Source organism: Leishmania donovani, chromosome 15 (assembly GCF_000227135.1).
Source record: "Leishmania donovani BPK282A1 complete genome, chromosome 15".
NCBI classification, from domain to species: domain Eukaryota; phylum Euglenozoa; class Kinetoplastea; order Trypanosomatida; family Trypanosomatidae; genus Leishmania; species Leishmania donovani.
The window spans coordinates 1-21754 of record NC_018242.1 but is presented as its reverse complement, the minus strand read 5'-3'; the positions used below and the strand labels follow the sequence as shown (position 1 = coordinate 21754).

The following is a 21754-nucleotide window of genomic DNA, read 5'->3' as shown; positions in this document are numbered from 1 at the left end:
GCCACGCGCCACCGCTCCGCGGGCCGCCTCGCAGCCGGCTCCCCTCATGCCGGTCGCCACCTGGTGCATCCTCCTCGGCGTGGCACGCAGGCTCCCCATCAGCAGGCAGTGAGGGCCGGGTGGGATACGCTCGAGCTCGGTTGGCGCTGTGCCCATCATGCGGATGCGCAAGCGTGTGCACCGTCGCGGGTCGCCCGCGATGCCGCGCCATCCAGCGCCTGACCGCCGGCATACCAGCGGCGGTACATCGCTGTGACCCCTCCGCACATGCTAGGTACTTGAGCCTGGCACCGCCACAAGCGGTTCCGGCATTGGCAGGGTGGGTGTGTACGGGAGGCCCTGAGATGCCATGCACCGAGAGGTGTGTGTGCCTCCTTCCTGCCATCAGGTGAACCCGTCTCTGTGTCATGAAAGAAGGTAGTCGAAGTATACTGCAAGACTCAGTGACACATGTGAGCCGGTGTCCGCCATTCCTACGGGTCTTCGTGCTGAGCACACGTGCTGATGTCGACTCTAGCCTCACGATCGTCCTATCTCATGGAGGCAGGCTCACGCATGTGCACAGCTTGTTTCGGATCTCTGTTTTCCGCGTGCCGTTCTCTTCCTATCGTAATGCCTGTGTCTGCTTCTCCCCCCTCGCTGCCCCATCGCTCTTTTTGTCTTTCTATCGGAAGTGACTTCCCACACATCCGCGCGCACATTCGCCTCTCTCCTGCCCCCCGTCCCCCACTCCCTCGCTCAGCTGTTCTCCCCTTCGTTTGCTTCCCGTGTGCGTGTGCTTCCGTATTCGCCCCCTCCCCCCTCCTCCCCCCATCCTCCCTTCGCCGCACTCACTCACCTCAGTTCACTAGAAGATGCTGATGGAAACACAGATTAGCCGCTCCCTCATCGAGAGGGAGCGACGCACCGAGTCTGTCTTCCGTCCGCCCAAGTTCGTGAAGTGCATGCCGCCACATAAGAAAACACTCACGGCTACGGCTCGCCCGTGGTACCCGACGGGCGCCGATGTGGAGAAGAAGCCGCTGACTCCTCCTCGCCTTATCCTGGCACCACCCACCGCGCTAGGACAGTCACCAGACGTCAAACCAAAAAGCGCGCCTGTGCTGGCACCGCTGACAGACTTGTCGATGCAGAGTCTGCAAAGCAGCCTGTTCTCTCCGCTCAGCACTCCCGTGCACACCTTCTTCCACAACATCACGGAGGTGGCGACGGCGGCGCGCGTGTATCCGGTGGAGATGTTCATGTCGGTCCGGAAGGATGCCTCGCACACGCCACACGGCGTGCTCCGCTGGTGTGTGCAGCAGTACCTGGAGGTGCCCACGCTAAAGGTGCCGACGCACCTGCAGCTGTCAATGAGCGAGGTGCTCAACTCGGAGGACGGCATTAGCCGCGGCGCGCTGGGCTCCGGCTTGAAGGGCAAAACACGCGCGAAGCCGGTGCGACAGGTGCACCACAAGGTAATGTCGGTGCTCAGCCGCATCACGCCGCAGAAGTTCACGGAGCTGCTTCAGGAGCTGATGCAGCTCCCGCTGCGTCAAACGGACGAATCTGAACTGCACGAGGTAGTCAAGGTGTTCTTTGACAAGGCCGTGCAGGAGCCGGAGTACAGTGAGCTCTACGCGCGCCTCTTCAGTGAGCTGTGCGAGATGAAGGATGGCGAGCGCGAGTTGGAGGCGGAGCTGCGCGACCGCCTCTTCTGCAACCGCATCAACCGCGAGCTGCTCCACACCTGCGACGAGGAGTTCCACCGCCCCATCGAGCTGACTGCCGACGAGAAGGTCGACCGCACCACTGGCAAGCCCTACAGCGAGGAGGAGGTGGACATGAAGCGCACCCGCCTGAAGAACCGTCTCGTTGGCAACATCAAGTTCCTGGGCGAGCTTTTCAAGATCAACCTCGTGACGGAGCGCGTCGTGGAAAATATGTTCAAGCTGCTCGTCGGCGACTTTGACCCGAGCAACCCTGTCGAGCGCGAGGACTACATCTTTGAGGTCTTCTCGACGCTGATCCGCACGGTCGGGCCGATTCTAAAGGAGCGCCGCCCGTTAGTGCTGGCACGCTACCTAGGTGTAGCCAAGGCGGTCGAGAACTCGCACCCGCGCCCCCGCATCCGCTTCCTCATGATGGACCTGAGTGACCTCAACAGGAAGCAGGGGTGGGTCTCCACCGAGCGAGTGATGCGTGAGGCGGACTCGTGCGACGACCTGCAGCGCTCGTCGTCCATGAAGCACGTCGACAGCGTGGCCAGCACCTCCTTCCTGCAGTCCTCCATCATGAGCCCGAGCGAGGACAACACGATGCAGCGCTGCGACTTTGTACTTCCTCGACCAGTCTCCGTCGCGTTCCGCGATAACTCCGGTTTCGGCACCAGCATCACTATCTCTCCCTCCACACCCAGCAACAGTCCCACCTTGTCGCGCGCCTACGTCCCGCCGAAGCCGACCGCGCTGGGCCCTTCGCATTTGCGCCCCTCCTACAACGCGCCTGTGCAGAGCTCCATGCCGGAGCGGCGGTCCCCGGCCTCTGCCTATATTCGCCCGTCGATCAACCTGCCCGCCTCTCACTCCCTCAGCAACGCCCCGCCGCATTCCTCGCTGCCGCGCTGCCGCACCTCGATGGCGGGCGCGACGGAGGTGGTCAACATTCAGGAGGTGACGCAGCAGCTCATACAAAACTTCAACGATCCCAGGGAGGAGGCGACCGTGCTGAATGGCATTAGCGCGATGAGCCTCAAGAACAAGGTGCTGTGCCTGACATGGTGGCTGCGGCAGGTGACCACCGATACCTCACGCTTCGAAGAGCGGCAACGCATCACAGAGCTGCTCTCCTCGATACTCACCTCTTGCCCTTCTTTCCAGCCCAGCGACTTGATCTCCGCCATCATCGAGTGGATCCGCTTCGATATTGAGAAGGCGGAATACCACCAATGCCCCCGCATGTTCGAGAACATGGGTCACATGATCCAGCGCTGCTACGCTGCCGATGTGTCTACGCTGCCGAACATCAGCGAGGTGCAGAACCTGCTGCATCTAGGCCTCTTCAACGTCATGCTGCACGACCTGACCACTTCGAATGGCACGGACCAGATGGTTACCCTTGTCAAGAGCGCCTTTTCGATTGGTGTGTCGCTGCTGAACACGATCGCCGACCGGAAGAGTGAGGCGGCGACGCTGCGCGTGGCGCTGCAGTGCCGCTTCCGGCTACTGCCATACTTCTTCAGTGTCAGCAACCTCTCAGAGACCGGCATTCCATGCACCACACCCCAGTGCCGCACACCGACGACGCCGAACACGCGCAATATCCCGCAGATGGAGTCCATCAGCAGCGTTGGTCACTATGACCCACTGTCCCAGTGTATGCTGTTTCACAAGGTGACCGACGATGCCGAGTTTGTCGTGCTGCGCCGCGCCCGTGTCGATGCCAGCGAGCGCACCGCGGCATGGAAGGAGGCTTTGGTGAGCCTCGCCCTCGCGGAGACCGGCAACGGCTCCACTGTCTCGCAGCTTGTTCAGATGGCCAAGGTGATCGGTGCTCTCCTGGCATGCTCTACTGTGTCGGTGAACGGCACGAACTTGCTGTCGGCCACCGAGGTGGACGAGCTTGTGGGCGAGATGCTGAAGCGCCGCTCTGGCCCGCTGTTCCAGGCCATGGCCGCCATGGAAGTCATTATGCACCACACGCTGTCCGTCTCCGGCTCGAACCCGCGCAAGAGTATCCGCGTCCGGCAGCTGCGCCTCATGTACTCCCGCTGGTGCACGCTTAACATATTTGACACGACGGTCGTCATGAACCTGCTGCAGAGCCTGCATGCACCGGAGAACGGTGCCAGCGTCTATGCCGTGTACCACAACGCCCTTGTCGATGCAGAGCTGCCGTGGGCCACCGTCCTCACATACTTATCGTAAAAGAAGAAAAGACACCAACGTGTGTACTGTCATACGCACACAGACAAGTAAGCAACCCACACGGCTCTACGCGTGCGTGGGAAATCGTGAGCGTGTGCGTGAGAGTGATAGATAAGGAGAAAGTAACAAAGCCTGCGTGGGGCTAACATAACAACACACATTGCCTTCACCAACGAAACAAGTGAGCGCCATACCGCTCACCGGCACTGTGCTGCACGGCTCTCTCTTTTGTTTCATTTTTCATTTGCGTTCCTCTTTTCCTCGTCTCCTTTCTTTTTTTTTCTTGCAACTGTTCTTTTTCCCTTCCCTCCCCCTCATGACTGCCTTCCTCACATGCTCCCTCACTTGGCACTGCGCTTTCTACGTAACTCGCTCTCTCCCCTCTCCGATGATCATCGCGGTGCCGAAGCGAAAGGAGAAGGTAAGGGCAGAGCCACAGCAGCGGCAGCAGCAGGAGACAGAGAGGGCTACAGCTAAGGGCGAAGGCTGTGCAGCACAGTGCGAGTTCGTGTCTTCTTGTTGGCTCCCATGTTCTTTGTACAAATCATAAAAACACAATGTAAGCACCCGATCCGTTCAAGCCAGCGTACACCTCCCTCACTTTCTTCTCCACATCTTTGCCTCTGCGTGGTGAAGCAATAACTGAAGAGGACGGGTGGGGGGAGGGCGAAAAGGCGGCGAAAGGTTGGCCAAGTCGATGCCGCCACGCCGTAAGGGGAAAGGTAAAACGGAAAGCCGTAAGGTGGCCAGCTCGCAGGCCGCAGGGATGGAGAGGGGAGAGCATGTGAGGAGTATAACACTGGCGAAGGGCAAAGCGGATGCGTAGGGAGTGGGCGAAAGGAGAGACTGAACAGGAGAGTTCTTCTCTCGCATTTCTCTTTCCCTCCGCGTTCACACAGTCTCCCAACGCCAACGCCAGCATCTCCACACCTGCGCGTGTGACCGGATGCTCCAGCAAAGGGAGGGTGATCGCACGGCTTCAACTCCCAAGGAGGGTGCGATGGCAAAAGACAGGAAGGCGGTGACGGGGGTGGTGGTGGAAGAGAGAAAGCGAGATGCAGAGTCGAGATGTGAACGACGAGTGGATCGATGTGACCTTTTCGATGTTCTTTCCCTCTCGGTTTCTCTCCTTCTCTTTTGTGCCCCTTCGTCTCTCTGACTTCGCGTGCCACATGCCTCCCGGTGTGTATGACTGTTGTGCATCGCCTTGTACCTGTTTTGTGTTATCTTGGGCTACCCTCCTTCTCTCCCTCTCTTTCCCTCTCTGCGTGTGCGTGCCTGTGTGTCTCGTGCTACGCCAGTTCTCACCTGCGTCCTTCGGCCGTCAGCTCATGCTTTCGATCTCTTCGCTCGCTCTTTTTTTTTGTTTGCGTCTTTCCCGCGGCTGTTTTTTTTTTTTTCGTTTTCGACATCAAAAAAAAAAAAAAACAAATGTGCGGCGGCGTTTTTTCTTCTTTTTTTCTCTATTTGAGTGTGCTCCCCCGGCGCCTCCCTCGATGCGGATTTCTGTGGCGCTGTGCTGCGCGCAACCCTGCTTGTGTTTGAGGTTTTGCTCTCTCTCGCACGTACACGCTTGCCGCCTCCTTCCGTTACTATTTTTCGCCTTCACCAACGCCACTTCCTCCTTTCGATTGAGCTTTTTGTTTTCTCCTTCTGCCTGCTTTCCACGACTGTATTTTATGCGTTTTTGTGCTCCGTTTGGGTTTCTGTCGTCTTCGATGCCGCGGCCATCCCGTTAACCTTCCTCTCCCTCCTTGTCTCTCCACTGATAAGGGCACACAGCACGTGTTTCGCTGCGACTGTCTGGCTTCACGTACTGGATGCTGTTTTGCGAACAAAGGAGGGCAGCGGAACCTGAATTTGAAAGTGGAGGTGGAGAAGCGTACGCTGGAAGGGGAGACTCTATAGAAGAAGAAAAAGGAAACCGGCGCGCAAAGACAGCAGCGGTGCACGTGATAGCGAAGGTGCACATGACTCGCACTTTTTTATCCGCTATTTCAGTTCGGTGTGTTGCTGCGCTCCGCTTTCCTGCGACGCGGTTCCACCAACCTCTGCGATTCCTGTGCTCCCACGCCACCACTGACAAACACTCACATACCCACACCCCACCGCTGGACATGCAAGCTAAGTAAAACGGAGAGTAGTGACGGAAAGTGTGGGCGAAAAGGCTGAATTAAGAGCCATGGGGCTCTCCCCCTTTTCTCTACTCGAACGCAGTGTTTCGGCCTTCATTCGCCATTCTACGGCCCTCCTGGCTGCGCTATACTTTTCAGTTCACTGCAGCAAAGGTGAGGGTGAACAACAAAAAGCGGGAATAGGGACGAAGCGAAACAAACAGCCCCCCTCTCTCCCTTTTACGTGTACTCGTGTCAGTACCATCATGCGTCGCCATGTCGCTTTCTCTCTCTCATTGCTTTTGCCGATGACGCGGCTCTTTTTTGCTCCCATCGCACACTCACCTCTACACACGTAGACTGCCTGACTGACTGACGTTGCTGTCTCCTTCTTCCTTTCTCTCTTTTCCTTTTGTTTGTTCTTGGTTTATCATTTCACTTTAAATTTTTTTTCTCTTGATGGTTCAGTTACGGAGTGCGTGTGCGTATGTCTACACTAGAGTGTGCGTGGCGATGCGTGCCGTCCCCCTCCTCCTGCGTGGCTCTCTGTGTCCCTGTACCTCTCTCGTTTCATATTGTCGACTTTCAGGAAGTGACGTGAAGAAAACAAAAAACGAACACGAGCACTTACGCTTCAATCAACCCGGCACTTTTTTCTTCGCTATTTGTGTGTGTGCGTGTGTTTCGTCTTCTTTCTTCCCCTTCTCTGTTTGCGCGTTCGCAGAGACTGCAACAGGACCCGCACCCTCCCATGCCCGCGCTTTCTCTCTTTGGACCGCTCTCTCTCCCGTCTACCGCGTTACGGTCTTTGATCTCTGTCGTGTGCACCACTCGCTTCTCTCCCTGCGCCCCCACAGCCTCGTCCCCCCATCGACGTCATCTGTGCTGCTGCTGCGGCTATGTACGTTTATATTCTCTGCCCCGAATGCTTTATTTTGTTTTCCCCCTTTTGCTCTCTGCGGTGGGTGGGGGGAGTCCGACGATGCGCTTCCCTTTGTGCTCTTGCGCTTTGCGCTTGTCGACGCTCTGCTCCTTTTGTTTTGTGAGCGCGGGCGCCGCGCACAGATGATTGGCTGTGGACAGGCGCGCATTCGCGGGCTTTTCTGTGCCTCCGTCGTCCCCCTTTCTTCGCCTTACCTAACGTATCTCCAACAAGGCATCATACGTGCCTGAATGTGTCCGGGTGCTCGCGCGAGCCTGCTGCGGCAAAGGCAGTCTCGGTGTGCGATACGGGCAGATGCGTGGGACGAAGCTGTCAACGTGGGAAACGGCAAGAGAGCGCAGCAGATGCACAAGGAAGAAAGCGGCAGCACACATGTCAAGCATGAGGCAACCTCTTCGAGCATCGGAGCAGGGAAAGGAAGGACTTCTTTTGTTGATCTCGTAAGGAAACGGCAATGAATCGAGAGAGTGAGGAACGGAGGGGAGCTTCCTTACAAACGCGCAGAACCGATGCACGACAGCGCGCACTGTGAAGACTGGAGAACAAGTGTGCATCACTGCTAGTCTCGGCGACAGCGTAGCTGTGCTCGGTGCGCTGGAGGCTCAATCGTGCCCTAGGTGCTCAACAGAGAAACAACAAAAGCGGTAGGTGTATGGTTGGGAGGCGAGAATGAGGCGAGAGGGGGAAAGAGGTAGAAGAGCGTAGGGGTAGAGAAAGGCGAGACGCCCTGTCTATGGAAGCCATGTTGGTGGTGGTGGGGAAAGCACTTTGCTCGGCTATGCTTCCGTCATGCAGCTAGATCGTGTGGCTGGACTGTGTGTCTCTCATTATCTCGCTCCTTCTCTCTTGTTCCCTCGCTCCTTCCTTCAGTGGTGTGCGATCGGCGACTCGTGAGCTGTCTGTCTTGTGGGCCTCTGGGCAAACAGACAACACGGCAAGCAATTTTGTTTCGCCTTCTCTGGACGGTTCATGGCCAACCCCGTACATAAGGTACTGACACTGACACGCTTAAAGTGAATACGACCAGCCGCTCACCCTCTCACCCCCTTCCTCTCCTTCTCTTTCTTTATCTCTTCGCTAATTTAGCGCTCAATGTCACGTTTTCTTGACTCCGTGTGCGCGTGTGTGTATGCGTCTTTCATCGCTCCGTTCTTCTCTGCTCAATTTTTTGGTGTGTTTTCACTTTTATCTTCCTTTGTTTCTCCTCTGTCTGCCTTTTTTCATGCTCTCTCTCTCGCTGTGAGTGTGGGTGCCACCCCTTCCCCGCTCACCATTGCCTCCGTTTACGCATCTTTGTGTTTCCTTTTGTTCTCTTATGGCTTTCTCGCTTTCTCTGCTGTCCCTCCACACAACTGCCAGACCGCCGCAGCTAACATGGCCTTAAAAGTAAAGAAAAAACAAGTGAGACATAACCACCAAAGACCATCACCATCTCCACGTTTGCGCATCCCCACACGAAAGAGCGGCATCGTAGGAGCACTGTTGGAGGCGCAAAAAGCGAGAACAGAGGAGCGGACCTTACTTCTTTTTCTTTCTTCCGCTTCGAGTCCCGCGGTGCGTCGAAGCCTCCTTTCTCTCCCCTCTTCCCCCTCAGCTGACAAAAGCCACCATCAACATCAATGCCCACATGCTGTTGTTTTCGCCTTTGTCGCTGCACCTCCTCTTTCCTCTTCTTTCTCGTGAATGCCTTTCTGTGCTCTTGATAGCTGCACGGCGCACCCGCCCTTCTCCAACCGTGCGCGTCTCTTTTTCTGCCCGTGTATCTGTACGTTTTTAGCTCAACAGTTTCTGCCTTTCTCTTGCTTTTCTTTCCCGACTTGTGCGCTTCTTTTTTCCCCGTTTCTTCTGTATTCTGATGACGGGGGCACACACATCTCTCGGTGCATGGCATCCCAGGGTTCCGGTACTCCCACCCTGAGTGGTGAGAAGCCACTTAGTCCCTAGCCCCTAACAATGCCAGAACCGCTTGTGGCGGTGCCAGGCTCAAGTACCTAGCATGTGCGGAGGGGTCACAGCGATGTACCGCCGCTGGTATGCCGGCGGTCAGGCGCTGGATGGCGCGGCATCGCGGGCGACCCGCGACGGTGCACACGCTTGCGCATCCGCATGATGGGCACAGCGCCAACCGAGCTCGAGCGTATCCCACCCGGCCCTCACTGCCTGCTGATGGAGAGCCTGCGTGCCACGCCGAGGAGGATGCACCAGGTGGCGACCGGCATGAGGGGAGCCGGCTGCGAGGCGGCCCGCGGAGCGGTGGTGCGTAGCGTGTGAGGCAGAGGCCGTGCTCTCAGCTGACTGGGACGGCGCACGGCTGCAACGCGTGTGCGAACGGCATGCTTCGCACCAGGCGACGGGGCCCGCGGCAGACTGGCGGGTGGTGGTGTGGAGTGGTGTTTGGCTCCTGTTGCATGAGGCAGAGAGCCAACACGGCGCAGAAACGAAAACTGAACGAAACACGTTGGTTGTTGTGCTTTTATTTGATGTCTGCCTTTTCTGTTTTCTTTTTCTTCGCTGTTATCTTTTGTTTTGAATTTGTGAAGTTCTCTCTCTTCCTTCTTTGTTTGCTCGGCGCAGTGGCCCGTCTCTCTCTCGCTCTCTCAGTCGTTCTGCGCGTGCGCGTGTATATCTTTCTGTTCTCCTTTTCGGCTCATTCCGTGCATGTTGTCCCGCTAAAACGAAAGCGAAGTTTCAGTAACTAAGAACTGCGCACGCCGTTTGGTCCTCTTTCGACGTGTGCTTGTCTATGTCCGTGATGAGGCTGTGCGTTTCGGTGTGTTTGTTCATTTCAAGATGGGCACCCATGGAGCGGTCCCACAACGCGCTCTGATGTATCATTCTGTTTATTACTAAATGGCGACGTCCGGTCTGAAGCACGGAAGCGCAAACACACATGGACAGACGCATGCAAGCGCAAGGGAACTCGGCGAGAGGCGTGCTTCTCTATACAAGAGGAGTCGTGTCACACAGACAGTTCTTCATCTCTCTTTCTGTGCTCAAGATGTGACTTCGTTTGGAGACACCCAGACGCCCCATGAGCATGTCCCCCTCTACCCATACACACATAGCTAAAACGAAAAGGCGAACATTCGCTAGCGCAGACGCCGACGCAGACGACCGATTCTCCTCCTCTCAGGGATTCGCCCTATTCCCTTGCAGCTGGAGGGTGCTTTTCCGCCAATGCTGGAATGCCGCGATTGCGTAGCCAATCCTCCGAAATTCTCTGTCGATCCTATAGGCGCACTGAACAAAAAAACGGTGGGCTCCTCTGCAATCGCTGTTGGTCCCGGCCTGCCTAATCTTCTCTCTCCCCTCTCTCCCTTCTCCTTTGCTTTTACCTCCACTCTCCCCATCGCCTCCACACTTGCCCTCGTGCACTCCTCCGCCTTGGCGTCTCATGCTGGAAACGTCGTTGCGATCCTCTCCGTTTGCCGCCGCCTCCATCCTTTCTTCAACGTCAGGCTTGAAAGCCTCTTTTAGCTTTTTTCTTGATTGATAGCAGGCGTGGCACAGGCAGACACACCACCGCCCATCCCCTTTCTGTACACCAACTCGCCCTCACCTTCTCTCCGTTCGGCTCCTGCGTACAAAAGCATCCGACCATAGCAACATCGTAGTGCTTGTGGATATCTGCAGATCATGGTTCGTTTCGTTGCTGGCGCCGCCGCCGGCCTAGTAGGCGGTGTTAGCGCTGGTGCCATGTGGAGTACCACGCAGCAGTCGGAGCACTTAGCGGCCAAGTGTGCCAAGAAACCAGTGAACACGTTCTCCCCCGATAGCTACAAGCCATTCAAGTTGATTTCCTCTCGGTACGAGTCGCACGATACGCGCCGCTTTTACTTTGCCCTCGATAGCCCCGATGATAGCTTCTACATGCCAGTTGCTTCGTGCATTATCGCGAAGTACACCGATGCAGACGGCAAGGACGTTGCTCGGCCATACACTCCCATCTCCTCTAATAGCACCAAGGGCCACTTTGAACTCGTTGTGAAGAAGTATCCAAAAGGAAAAATGGGCAACTATCTGTTCTCCATGCAACCAGGCGACGAACTGCTCGTCAAGGGCCCCTTTGAGAAGTTTGCGTACAAGCCCAACATGTGGAAGCACGTGGGCATGATTGCCGGCGGCACCGGCATCTCTCCAATGTACCAGGTGATTCGTGCCGTGCTAGAGAATCCCAAGGACAAGACCAACATTTCTCTCATCTATGCCAACAACCAACGCCGCGACATTCTGCTTGCTAACGAGCTGATTGAGATGCAGAAGGTCTACAACAACTTCAACATGTATTTGACCCTTCTGGAGGTGCCGCACCGGTGGCTAGGCGGTATCGGCTATGTGAATAGTGCCATGGTAACCACCTTTATGCCGAAGCCGGGGGAGAAGAACACGAAGATCCTCGTATGTGGCCCCCCTCCGATGATGCAGGCCATCAGCGGCGACAAGCTATTTGAGCCTGGCAAGCCGCCTCAGCAGGGCCAGGTAAGTGGCCTGCTGAAAACGCTAGGCTACACGGAGGAGCAGGTCTTCAAGTACTGAGCGCGCACCGTCGACTGACTTCACCCGCATCTCTGCGTGAAAGAAAGAGCCAGCAGCCGAAGATGTGCGTGCAGGGGGGGGGGCAGCCAACATCAGTCCCCTGTTGAGGTACGCAAGAGACCGATTCGGCGGTTTTAATGCGCATTGTGTATGCTGCGCAGTAGATACCCCTGAGTCCCATATGACGTTCGACGCGGCTGATGACGAGATGGCACTTGCGAAGACGACGCGAAGTGCCCTACAGCCTAACAGGCGACAGAGGTGTGTGTGTGTGTGTGTGTAGGTGGGGGGTGCGACGCTGCCAAGTGGGCCAAGCACGTCGGTAGGGTAGAGCAAATGGTGGTGCGGCAGTGGCTGCGCACTGCGTCTGGTGTTCTATTATTGTTGTCCCTCCTCTGCTTTCCGCTTCCGCCTTCCCCCACCTCTTCCGGCCTTCTCTTTCGCGTCTCCGTTCGCTGTATGTTTGAGACTTCTGTACGTGCGCGTGTGTGTAAAATGTTTTTCCTAATATATCTTTCTTTTTGGCTTCTCTTCCTCTTTTCTTGCGTTCTCCCCAGTCGTTTCCCCAGTCCCTTTGTTTCTCCTTTTCCCTCCTCTCTCGGTGCACTCATGATGGGGCTACACCTCAGGGTAATGTAGGGGTCCGTTACTCCCACCCTGAGTGGGGAGAAGCCACCCAGTCCCTAGCCCCTAACAATGCCAGAACCGCTTGTGGCGGTGCCAGGCTCAAGTACCTAGCATGTGCGGAGGGGTCACAGCGATGTACCGCCGCTGGTATGCCGGCGGTCAGGCGCTGGATGGCGCGGCATCGCGGGCGACCCGCGACGGTGCACACGCTTGCGCATCCGCATGATGGGCACAGCGCCAACCGAGCTCGAGCGTATCCCACCCGGCCCTCACTGCCTGCTGATGGGGAGCCTGCGTGCCACGCCGAGGAGGATGCACCAGGTGGCGACCGGCATGAGGGGAGCCGGCTGCGAGGCGGCCCGCGGAGCGGTGGTGCGTAGCGTGTGAGGCAGAGGCCGTGCTCTCAGCTGACTGGGACGGCGCACGGCTGCAACGCGTGTGCGAACGGCATGCTTCGCACCAGGCGACGGGGCCCGCGGCAGACTGGCGGGTGGTGGTGGTGGTGTGGCGTGGTGTAGAGTGGTGTGTGACTCATACAGACAGCGAATAGGACCATCGAAAAACGAGGAATGAAGCTTCTCTCTCTTTGCTGCAGTGGTGCGAGGTGGTGTTGGGGATGATGGTCGTCTTTTGGTGCCACCATGGGCGCCGGCAACAAGGCGCACACACAAACACCAATATGCCCACCGCCACACCACCGTACACGGACGCCAAGCAACAGCAACGGAAACAAAACATAAGATAAGAGCCGATGCAGTAGAGGACTATCGATAGCGTGTAGCGAGTGTAGAGTATGCAGACATTAACAAAAGAACCACAAGCAAAACGAACGTGATGGATAATGGTTGGATACGGTATGCATCACTCGCACATGGGCAAGTAGTCCGATGGAACGGCCGGCAATCTTAATCTGCTCCTCTCCGCTCTTGTTTCTCTAGGAGGGGCTGCTCAGCGCCCCGCAAACTCACCTCTTTCTAACATGTGCACCCAGAAGGCGCCGCACCCCAGTTGATCGCCTTGCCTTTACGCGTGCTCTCCTCTTTCCAGCGAGACGTCCGTTGAGGGAACGGGGAGGGGAAAGACGAACCTGAACCACTTACTTTTTCCTACTTATGGCCTCATTTTGTTGCCTTCATGCGCTGCGTCTTATCACGATTGCATACCCACTACCTTCACACACTCACCTTACACGTCTTTGCGGTACTCGCCCCCTCCCCTTCGTTGCATCGATCCTCTTCTTTCACTCTTTGATGGCCGTCACTACTTCGCCGCACACTTGACTGGCAAGACGCTAGCCGTCTGCTGCTTCTCCTTCTCGATCAGCCGGTGCGCACACCGCATAGAAAAAGATCAGTTCTTCGCCCGTGGCTTTTGCACCTCTCCCTCTGTCGGTTTTTCCTTGCTTCTAAGGAACACCGCCGTTATCGTCTGGTGCACTTCAAACACCCGTAGACAAACACTCCAGTAGAGACAGACAATCCCTCGAACAACAACCCCGCGAGTGCCGTTGTCTCTATACGCCAACAAGCGTGTGTGCTCCCCCTTCTTCCTTGTTTCCTTCCTCTTGCTCCTTGCCTATCTGGGAGTATTGAAAGTGTGGCGCCCACTCTTCCCTGTGGTCCTCCCTGCTATTCTCTCTCGTGCTCTCGATTTCCATCACAACTCGAGCAAAAACGACACGACCAGACGCACGCCTTCAGAGCTTTTTTTCCTTCAATTGCGTTTTCAGAAGTTTCTTGTGCGCTTTCATCGACGGCACTCGTTCCCCACACCACGGACGACACACACACACACACGTATAGACTGCGTTCTACATAAACGGCCATGTCGACCCTGCGCCACTCGCACGAGTCCTCCCCTTATGTGCAGAAGGGGGAGGACCTCTCCGGCCAGAAGCTGACCCCCACCATCAAGTCCTACAGAAACATGGAGTTTCTCAACAGCTACTCAGGGCGCATGATCCGCATCTTGTGCGAATTCGAGGAACCCAAACAGCGCCTTCAGCAGCACTTTATCCGCACCACAGTTCTCTTCTTCGGCAGTGCCCGCTCCATGACTCAGGCGCAGTACGACAGCACCGTCCAGAACATCCACTCCAAACTGGCAGCCGTGACAGACGACAGCACGAAGGCGAGCCTTCAGAACGAGCTCGCTCGCCTGAAGAAGACGCAGTGGATGTGCAAGTGGGTCGACGTGGTCGAAAAGCTGGCGAGAATGGTGGCCGAGTTCTCTCAGAAGGAGCAGGACATGATCATCCGAAGTTTCAGGTACATTCCGGACTACTTCAGGCTTACTCCAGAAGATGGGTCGGAGTCCCTGGACGACTTGCAGAAGCGCTTTCACGATCTGGTCGTCACCACAGGTGGCGGCCCCGGATTCATGGAGGCGGCGAACCACGGTGCAGAGTCGGTACCTGGAGCTGTGACGATGGGCATGGGTATCTCCCTCCCGTTTGAGAATGGACTCAACCCCCACGTGACGAAGGGGCTGGCATTTGAGTTCCACTACTTCTTCACCCGCAAGTTTTGGATGATGTACTCGTGCCGCGCCATAGTCGTCGCCCCAGGTGGGTTTGGCACGCTGGACGAGATGTTTGAGCTGCTCACTCTGAAACAGACGAAGAAAATACCTTCGTTGCCAGTGGTGTTGCTCGGCAAGGAGTTTTGGCAGATGGTCGTCAACTGGCAGGCTCTGGCTGACTACGGCGTGATATCGCAGGAGGAGATCGATAGCTTGCTCTTTACCGACTCCGCGGAAGAGGCGGTCGAGCACATTAAAGATTTTTACCACCGCTTGGCAAGTGATTCGCCCAGCGCGGAGTGAATCCGAAGCTGCTGCCCAGCTTGCCGTCACCTACACTCCCTCCCACACACACACATGCTGGACGCGTCTTTCCTCATCCCACAGGGGGTGCGTGTGCGTCTCTGTGCGTGCCCTTTCTTTTAGACTTGGCTCTCTCGTTATTTGTGCATGCGCGATAGTCACTCGCTCACCCTCCCTTTCTTCACTCTAACTAGCCATGCATACTAAGGATCCCAGCATTTCTATTTCCGTTTCCCTTTCTCTTTCCTCCTGTGAGTGCGAGGCGCGTGCTCGTAGCTTTCAGACTCGTGCGGCTGTTGCCGATCACAGAAGAGCCACACATTTCCTCTGTGCAAAGATTGCTGCGGTTTTGAACATGCACGCTCGCACATGCAAGAAAAAAACAAAGAGAACGCCATGGTCCCTTTCCACGATCGCACTGTCGTGCACGCACGGTCTACTTGTTAACTTCGCCGTTGTTACCGAAAGGGAGTGAAGGCCGGTGACGATTAACGTTCACCCGCCACTTACCCTCGTCTCCCCCCCTCCCACCTTGCCAGGGGCTATAGGCTGCAGCTTGCTCTGCGCGCTGCCTCTGTAGTCTCCCACTCCGACCCACTCTTTCTGGAGAAGCACTTCTCGCTACCACACCCGCTACGATCACACCGTCTCCGCTTGCCTTCCTATCCGCGCTCACTGGCCTCATTTCTAATGCACTGCTTTCCTTTCGCCTAACATTCACTACGACCTGCATGAGGACCCTAGTTTTCTCCTCTGCGTACAGCTCTCTGCGGCCTCCTCATTCCTTTCTCCACGTTTGACGTTGCTTGATGCCAACCTACGTGGCGCTCTTGTGTGTCGGGATTTGATGCGACCGTACTCCTCGGTGCGGCGCATGACTCAACAGTCGAAGCGACTGCGCATCGCCGGCACCCTTGTGCTTAGCGCGCTTGTTATCTTCGGTTTCCTCGTTTACTATCAAAGCCCTTTGCTCTCCCCATGTGACTCGGCGTACGCGAATGTATACGACGTCGTCATCGACGCCGGCAGCACTGGCTCACGTGTGCATGTGTTCCAATACGAGCGCGGCCGCACCGGTCTCGTACTTCTGAGAGAGCGCTTCAAACGAGTAGAGCCGGGTCTATCCTCTTTTGCCACCGACCCAGACGGCGCCAAGGAGTCGCTTGCGGGGCTGCTGCGCTTCGCGGATAAGGTGGTCCCGCAAAGCTACCAGAAGTGCACCTTCGTCACCCTCAAGGCCACCGCCGGCCTTCGGCTCCTACCTGAGTCCGTCCAGCAGGTGCTGCTGGACGCTGCCCAGCACACACTCAACGCATCTCCATTTCAGTCTCGTGGTGCCTCCATCATCTCTGGCGCTCAAGAGGGCGTCTACGGGTGGCTGACGGTGAACTACCTGCTGAACAGGCTCGACACGGACGTTGCCACCGTCGCGACCATCGACATGGGAGGTGCCTCGACACAGGTCGTCTTCGAGACGACGCCCACGTCTGGAGAATGGCTGCCCTTCAACTATGCCCACCAGCTGCGCACACCAAAGCGCACGATCACCATGTATCAGCACAGCTATCTCGGCCTTGGGATGAACGAGGCGAAGAAGAAGCTTATGATGTCATTCGCCGAAGCGAACGGGACGTCGTCTTTCCCGTGCTTCCCGAGAGGGTATGCGAAGCGCCTGAACGATGTGGAACTTCGAAACAGTGACGCCACGGACTTTGACGCGTGTGCAGGACTATTTCACGAACATGTCATAACAAAGACGACCTGCAAGTTTGATGCCTGTGGCGCCCGCGGCGTGCCGCAGCCGCTGTTTCCGTCAAGGCGGCATCTCATCTACGCCTTCTCCTACTTTTACGACCGACTCTACCACTTCAGCAAGGAGGGGAGCCCGGTCTACGTCTCGTCGTACAAGGAGGTCGGGCAAGAGGTGTGCCACCGGGAATCTGCGAGGCGGACCACCGCCCCTGAGGAAACGGCCTGCATGGAGCTGGCGTACATGTACAGCTTCTTGACATACGGCCTAGGGCTTAGTGACGCCACGGCTCTCACGGTGCCCAACCGCATCGAGGGTATGGCGGTTTCCTGGTCTCTTGGCTCCTCTCTCTCCTTCCTGCTCAAGATGGAATGAACGAAACGGGCCGCCCTCTCGCTCCGCCACAATTCCCTGCTTGCACCCTCACAACCATAAGTGTTGACGGACATCTTGCCCTTTACACGACCCCCAATAACATTATAGCGGGTGCTCTGTCACTTTCGACGAGCTGACGGTTATATGTGATCTCTGCATACAACCGAAGCGATAACACTCAGAGTCAACGAATCATGGAACGTGCAACAGTATCGCGTCACGTGACCACAGATTGCGAGGGCCCGTTTCTGTTGGCGTGTGCGCTGTGCGTGTGTGGCCCGTCGACTTTTACCTCTCTCAACCTGGGACGACCCGGCAATGCCAATGCCCCCTTCTTGGTACCCCCCTCCGCCCGATAGCGCTTCATGCTGCCCACGGCAACTTCATCGATACCCAAACTCTCTTTTTCTTTCTCTCCTCTTCTGCTCTTTCTCCGTCACCTTACCTATTTACCCCGGCATACCTTGCTTCGTTCTCGTTTCTCAGATCGAGGCCTTCTTTGTGGATGCTGTGTGGCAAAACAAGACCCACGTTGCGTCACTGCAGAGTTGTCGAAAGCGTCGCATCATCGACGCTTTCGCCTTCGCCGGACCTTCTTTTCTCGTTCTCCCTGTCTGCGAGTGTGCGAAGAGCTCTCCAATACGAACCTGGGTACTCCTCCATATATGCGCACACAAAGCAGAACACAACTCTCTATCCTTCCTGCATGTTCTCTGCTACTGGCCATACTTCTTGTCGTCTCGCTTCCCTTTCTCGAACTCCGACTTAATCACTGCTCATCCACGCTATGCTAGGCACGCATGCTGCCCCCCGCATTGACTCCGCAACAAAAACGAAGAGGGATGCCACATCTTGTAAGGCTGGTGCGCTCCTCACAGCGGGCTTTGCGTCAGCAGTATCGCTCTGTCGAAGCAGCGGCAGTGGAGCGTCTTCGATGGATGCGGCACGAGCTCGTTCGCCTGTGCGGATCGGAGAATGACGTGCTGCGCTTCAAGCGCTTTCTGTTCTCGACACTCTACCTCGCGCTCATCTTGGCTGTTACTACTGCCGCCGCGGCTGTCTGGCGGCCCAATGCACCCCACTGCCACTACGTGTACTCCCATATCCACCCCGCGCGGCGTGCCGCGCTAGGGAAGAGGGAGCCCTTGCCGCAGCGCGACCCAGGTGATCACCCCGATGCCAACGCGGACCTTCAACGAAGTGTCAACGCATACCTGTCGCAGCACAACGGCACGGACGGCGTAACGTACCTCCCCACTCGAATTCACTTCATCGTAGCCTCAAATCAGACGGACTGGAGCTTCTGCATGGTCACTGCGTCGTGTGCGCTCGCTGGTGTCCGGCTCAGCGTCCTTGGAGCGGATAGTACCTACTCTCACGTCTGGCGCTATGAGCACTACCTCGACTATCTTGATCGCGAGGGCTTGCGGGACGAGGACATCGTCGTCACGTTGGACACCGACGTGGCGTGGACAGGATCGGATGTGGTGCCGTTCTTGCAGAAGTTTGCACGCTACTCGCCTGCCTCAGAGGCGGCTCTCGATCTCGCCGCGGTGCGCGCCTGGGAGGACTACGGAGAGGAGGTCGGGTCCGCCTTTATGGCTACTCTGCGCACCACACCCAACCAACAGCCGCGGCCGCTTGTGCAGCTGCCGCCCGTCATCTTCAACGCGGACGACGATTGCTACTATCATCAGCCAGTCGATGGCCTCTTCCAGTGTTTCACCAGCGATTACATCACGACGCACCTCATCGCAGCCGCTCGCAACGGCGCGTCCTTCTTTTCTCCCCACGACGCAGCCCGCGCATCCAGGGAGGACTGGAATTACTACAAGAACATCTACGACGGCTTCTTCGCCCAGGGCCACGGGCATCGCTTACTCAACACCTCGCTGGAGGCTGCGAACTTTCTGCGCACTCCCGGCGATCGGTTCTTCTACGACGGCGCCTTCTCCGTCGGTCGCAACCCGGCGCACTATCTCAACGCCGGCATGCACATCTCCCGCGTGTGGGCGCTCCGAGAGATGGCCGCCGGTGTTCTCCGGTTCGCCAAGGAGCAGCAGCCTCGCGTGAAGCGGGAGTGGTTTTGCGATCAGTCCATCCTCGGCGTTCTGCGGTACTACTCACGCATGTTCGAGGTCAATGAGGGCCTTTTGCTTCAGACTGGGCACCGCGCAGACGGCCGACTGGTGCGCGACCCGTTTGGGCTGCCGGTTGGTCTCATCTCTGTCGACCAACTCACGGAGTTCATGTTCACTTCCCATTTGCGGCGCCGGCAGCGGCTCGGCCAGCTCACTTCCTACTACACTCGCCATCGCGATGACGTGCTCTTTACGGTTCCTGACCGCGATCTCATCGCTGGCGCCTCGGGTGCCTTCATCACGCCCCCACTGTGGGGTCGTGAGGTCCCGCCGCGGTGCCTCGACGTGACCTTACTAGACGGCTCGGTCTCCACTAGATGCTCGGCTGCTCTCCGGCGGCACGTGCTTCCCTCCTTCCTACACTTCGCTGCCGGTAGCAAACGGCGGTACTATTTGCGATACCGTGAGTGGTTTGCCTGGTACTTCGCGGTTCGGCGCAGCTTCAAGGCGCTGTCGACTGCCATGACGGTGTTGGACAAGTTGAAACTGGCGCTGTGGTGCAACGAAACAGTGCAGCATATTCCTTTCTTTGCCGTGTGCCCGAGCCCCTTTCACAGTCCCTGAGATTTTCTGCCGGACTCGCGCAGCGAGGCGCGGTGGCCTGCCATTGTCAGCATCAAAGAAGCCCCTGCTGGGTATACGCACTCGTGCCACACCGTAAAGAGACGACCTTCTTTCAAAGCACGTACATGCACGTCTAACATGAAGGAAAAGAGTGACGTACAGAATCTACAAAAGGAACAAAAGGAAGGCGCGCGAGGAGTGCTCGAAGTTGCTTTAATGTCAATGAAAGGCAAAAACTTCCGATCATGTAGCTCTGCGTGCTTCCAGTGCTGAAAACATACCACGAGGTATCGCCAAAACACCACCCCCTTCCTCTTTCAGCGTTCTGCTGCTGCCTTTCAAGCGGCCCTTCAGCGGCTTTAAATGCCTTCTACCTTTCATTTCTTTCAAGACTTTATCATCTCAACATTTTTGCTATTTGGTGATCCCATTCAGCCTCCACACCACGCTTTCATCCACCGCCTACTTCCCCCCCCCCCCAAGCACACCCCTTTCCTCACCGGCACATTCAGCCATGGCCAAGGGCAAGCGTTCCGCTGATGCCAAGAGCAGCCAGAAGCGACAGAAGAAGGTGCTGCGCGACAACATCCGCGGCATCACTCGCGGCTGCGTCCGCCGCATGGCGCGCCGCGGTGGCGTGAAGCGCATCTCGAGCGAGGTCTACGAAGAGGTGCGCCGCGTGCTGAAGGCCTACGTGGAGGACATTGTGCGCTGCAGCACGGCCTACACCGAGTACGCGCGCAAGAAGACCGTGACGGCGTGCGATGTTGTGAACGCGCTGCGCAAGCAAGGCCACATCCTCTACGGCTATGCGTAAGCAATCGTGCCCTGGTCCCTTGCTGCCTGTCTTTCTAGCCTACACGGCTGTGTGAGCGACGGGCGGCAGGGACTCGTGTGCATTCATAGATACACTTCTTTCTTCTGTCCCAATGCCCTCTTGTTTTACTTTGGCGTTGGCCCCTTTTTTGAATTGATTTCCAGAATACTCCTGGCCGACCCCTGCGGGGGGAGAGAGACAAAAGAAAATAGAAGATCACAGGAGCTTGGTACGGCAAGCTGCAGTCTAGCGTCCTTGGCCTGAGCTCCAAGCGCATGCAGCAGATTGTGAGTACGCTTCATCCACTAGCGCGGGTGCACCCGTTCAAGTGTCGACTATCAGCCGTCTCGCAGCAGCTCTGATTCAGTCTCCCTCACCTTCGCAACTCTTACACACCAGCATGCACTTCCACACTGCTGGATTGAGAAAGACAAGAAATCGCTCAGGCCGAGGTGGCCTGCAGCAGGCTCGCATGCGTTTTCCCTAACTTCTCCTTTCAAAATGTCCACCACTCTCCGCCCATGCCCTCCTCCGCATCTGTTTCCGGACTACTGCTGCTTCCCTCCGCTTCCGACGCAAACGCCCACGCTTTAAAAAGGAGCCGCTTATCAACATGTTCGACACGCCAGAGTCCTCCAAAGCAGTCAGAAAACCAACAAGAGCGTTGCGCGGATGGTCCTCGCTCCTCCCATGAGTGTGTTGGCTGTGGTGCCGGCTGTGCACCACAGCTGTTCTTCACATGCCTGGTACCTGTCGAAAGCCCTCGCAGGACACGGGAATGAGGGATGTGACTCCTTTTTGTGCCACCTGCGCTACTCCGAGATCTTCCTCGCACGTTTGCTTGTCGTCGCGGCCTTTGGTGCCCTCGTGGTTGCCCCTGAGCGATCTGCCACACCTCTGTGCAGATGCTTGGCTGCCCCGTGTTGTGTGGTTGTGCGACTTGCCTCTGTGACAGAGTTGAGCGAACAGAGGAAGCCCGACTGCACCACCCCGCTAGTTGTTCTCCATCTTGTGGCTGTTTGGACGGCCGCTGTCTGCTCCATCTTCGAAGCTCTTTGCGTCGGCACGCGGGGCGTGGCCCTCTCTGCTGTTCCACGATTAGGGCACACGTACAGGGTAGGTTTTTTCACTCCACTGATTCCTTGCACAGCGACACCCT

General features: G+C 57.0%; 6 protein-coding genes across 6 annotated transcripts; all 6 read left to right on the top strand.

Moving 5' to 3' along the window:
- Nucleotides 1–854: 854 nt before the first annotated feature.
- LDBPK_150060 (hypothetical protein, conserved) lies at nt 855–3905 on the top strand (the record flags this gene model as incomplete). The annotated part of the gene is made up of 1 exon (XM_003859483.1): nt 855–3905. One exon carries the CDS (start codon nt 855–857, stop codon nt 3903–3905), a length of 3051 nt encoding a protein of 1016 aa, XP_003859531.1.
- A 6753-nt stretch (nt 3906–10658) lies between these two features.
- On the top strand, nt 10659–11498 carry LDBPK_150050 (cytochrome-b5 reductase, putative; the record flags this gene model as incomplete). The annotated part of the gene is made up of 1 exon (XM_003859482.1): nt 10659–11498. The coding sequence occupies one exon, from the start codon at nt 10659–10661 to the stop codon at nt 11496–11498; it is 840 nt and encodes a 279-aa protein (XP_003859530.1).
- A 2451-nt stretch (nt 11499–13949) lies between these two features.
- LDBPK_150040 (hypothetical protein, conserved) lies at nt 13950–14948 on the top strand (the record flags this gene model as incomplete). Its single annotated transcript, XM_003859481.1, has 1 exon — nt 13950–14948. One exon carries the CDS (start codon nt 13950–13952, stop codon nt 14946–14948), a length of 999 nt encoding a protein of 332 aa, XP_003859529.1.
- An 847-nt stretch (nt 14949–15795) lies between these two features.
- Nucleotides 15796–17073, top strand: LDBPK_150030 (ATP diphosphohydrolase; the record flags this gene model as incomplete). The annotated part of the gene is made up of 1 exon (XM_003859480.1): nt 15796–17073. The coding sequence occupies one exon, from the start codon at nt 15796–15798 to the stop codon at nt 17071–17073; it is 1278 nt and encodes a 425-aa protein (XP_003859528.1).
- Nucleotides 17074–17915: 842 nt separating this feature from the next.
- Nucleotides 17916–19778, top strand: LDBPK_150020 (hypothetical protein, conserved; the record flags this gene model as incomplete). The annotated part of the gene is made up of 1 exon (XM_003859479.1): nt 17916–19778. The coding sequence occupies one exon, from the start codon at nt 17916–17918 to the stop codon at nt 19776–19778; it is 1863 nt and encodes a 620-aa protein (XP_003859527.1).
- A 514-nt stretch (nt 19779–20292) lies between these two features.
- On the top strand, nt 20293–20595 carry LDBPK_150010 (histone H4; the record flags this gene model as incomplete). Its single annotated transcript, XM_003859478.1, has 1 exon — nt 20293–20595. One exon carries the CDS (start codon nt 20293–20295, stop codon nt 20593–20595), a length of 303 nt encoding a protein of 100 aa, XP_003859526.1.
- Between the last annotated feature and the right edge of the window lie 1159 nt (nt 20596–21754).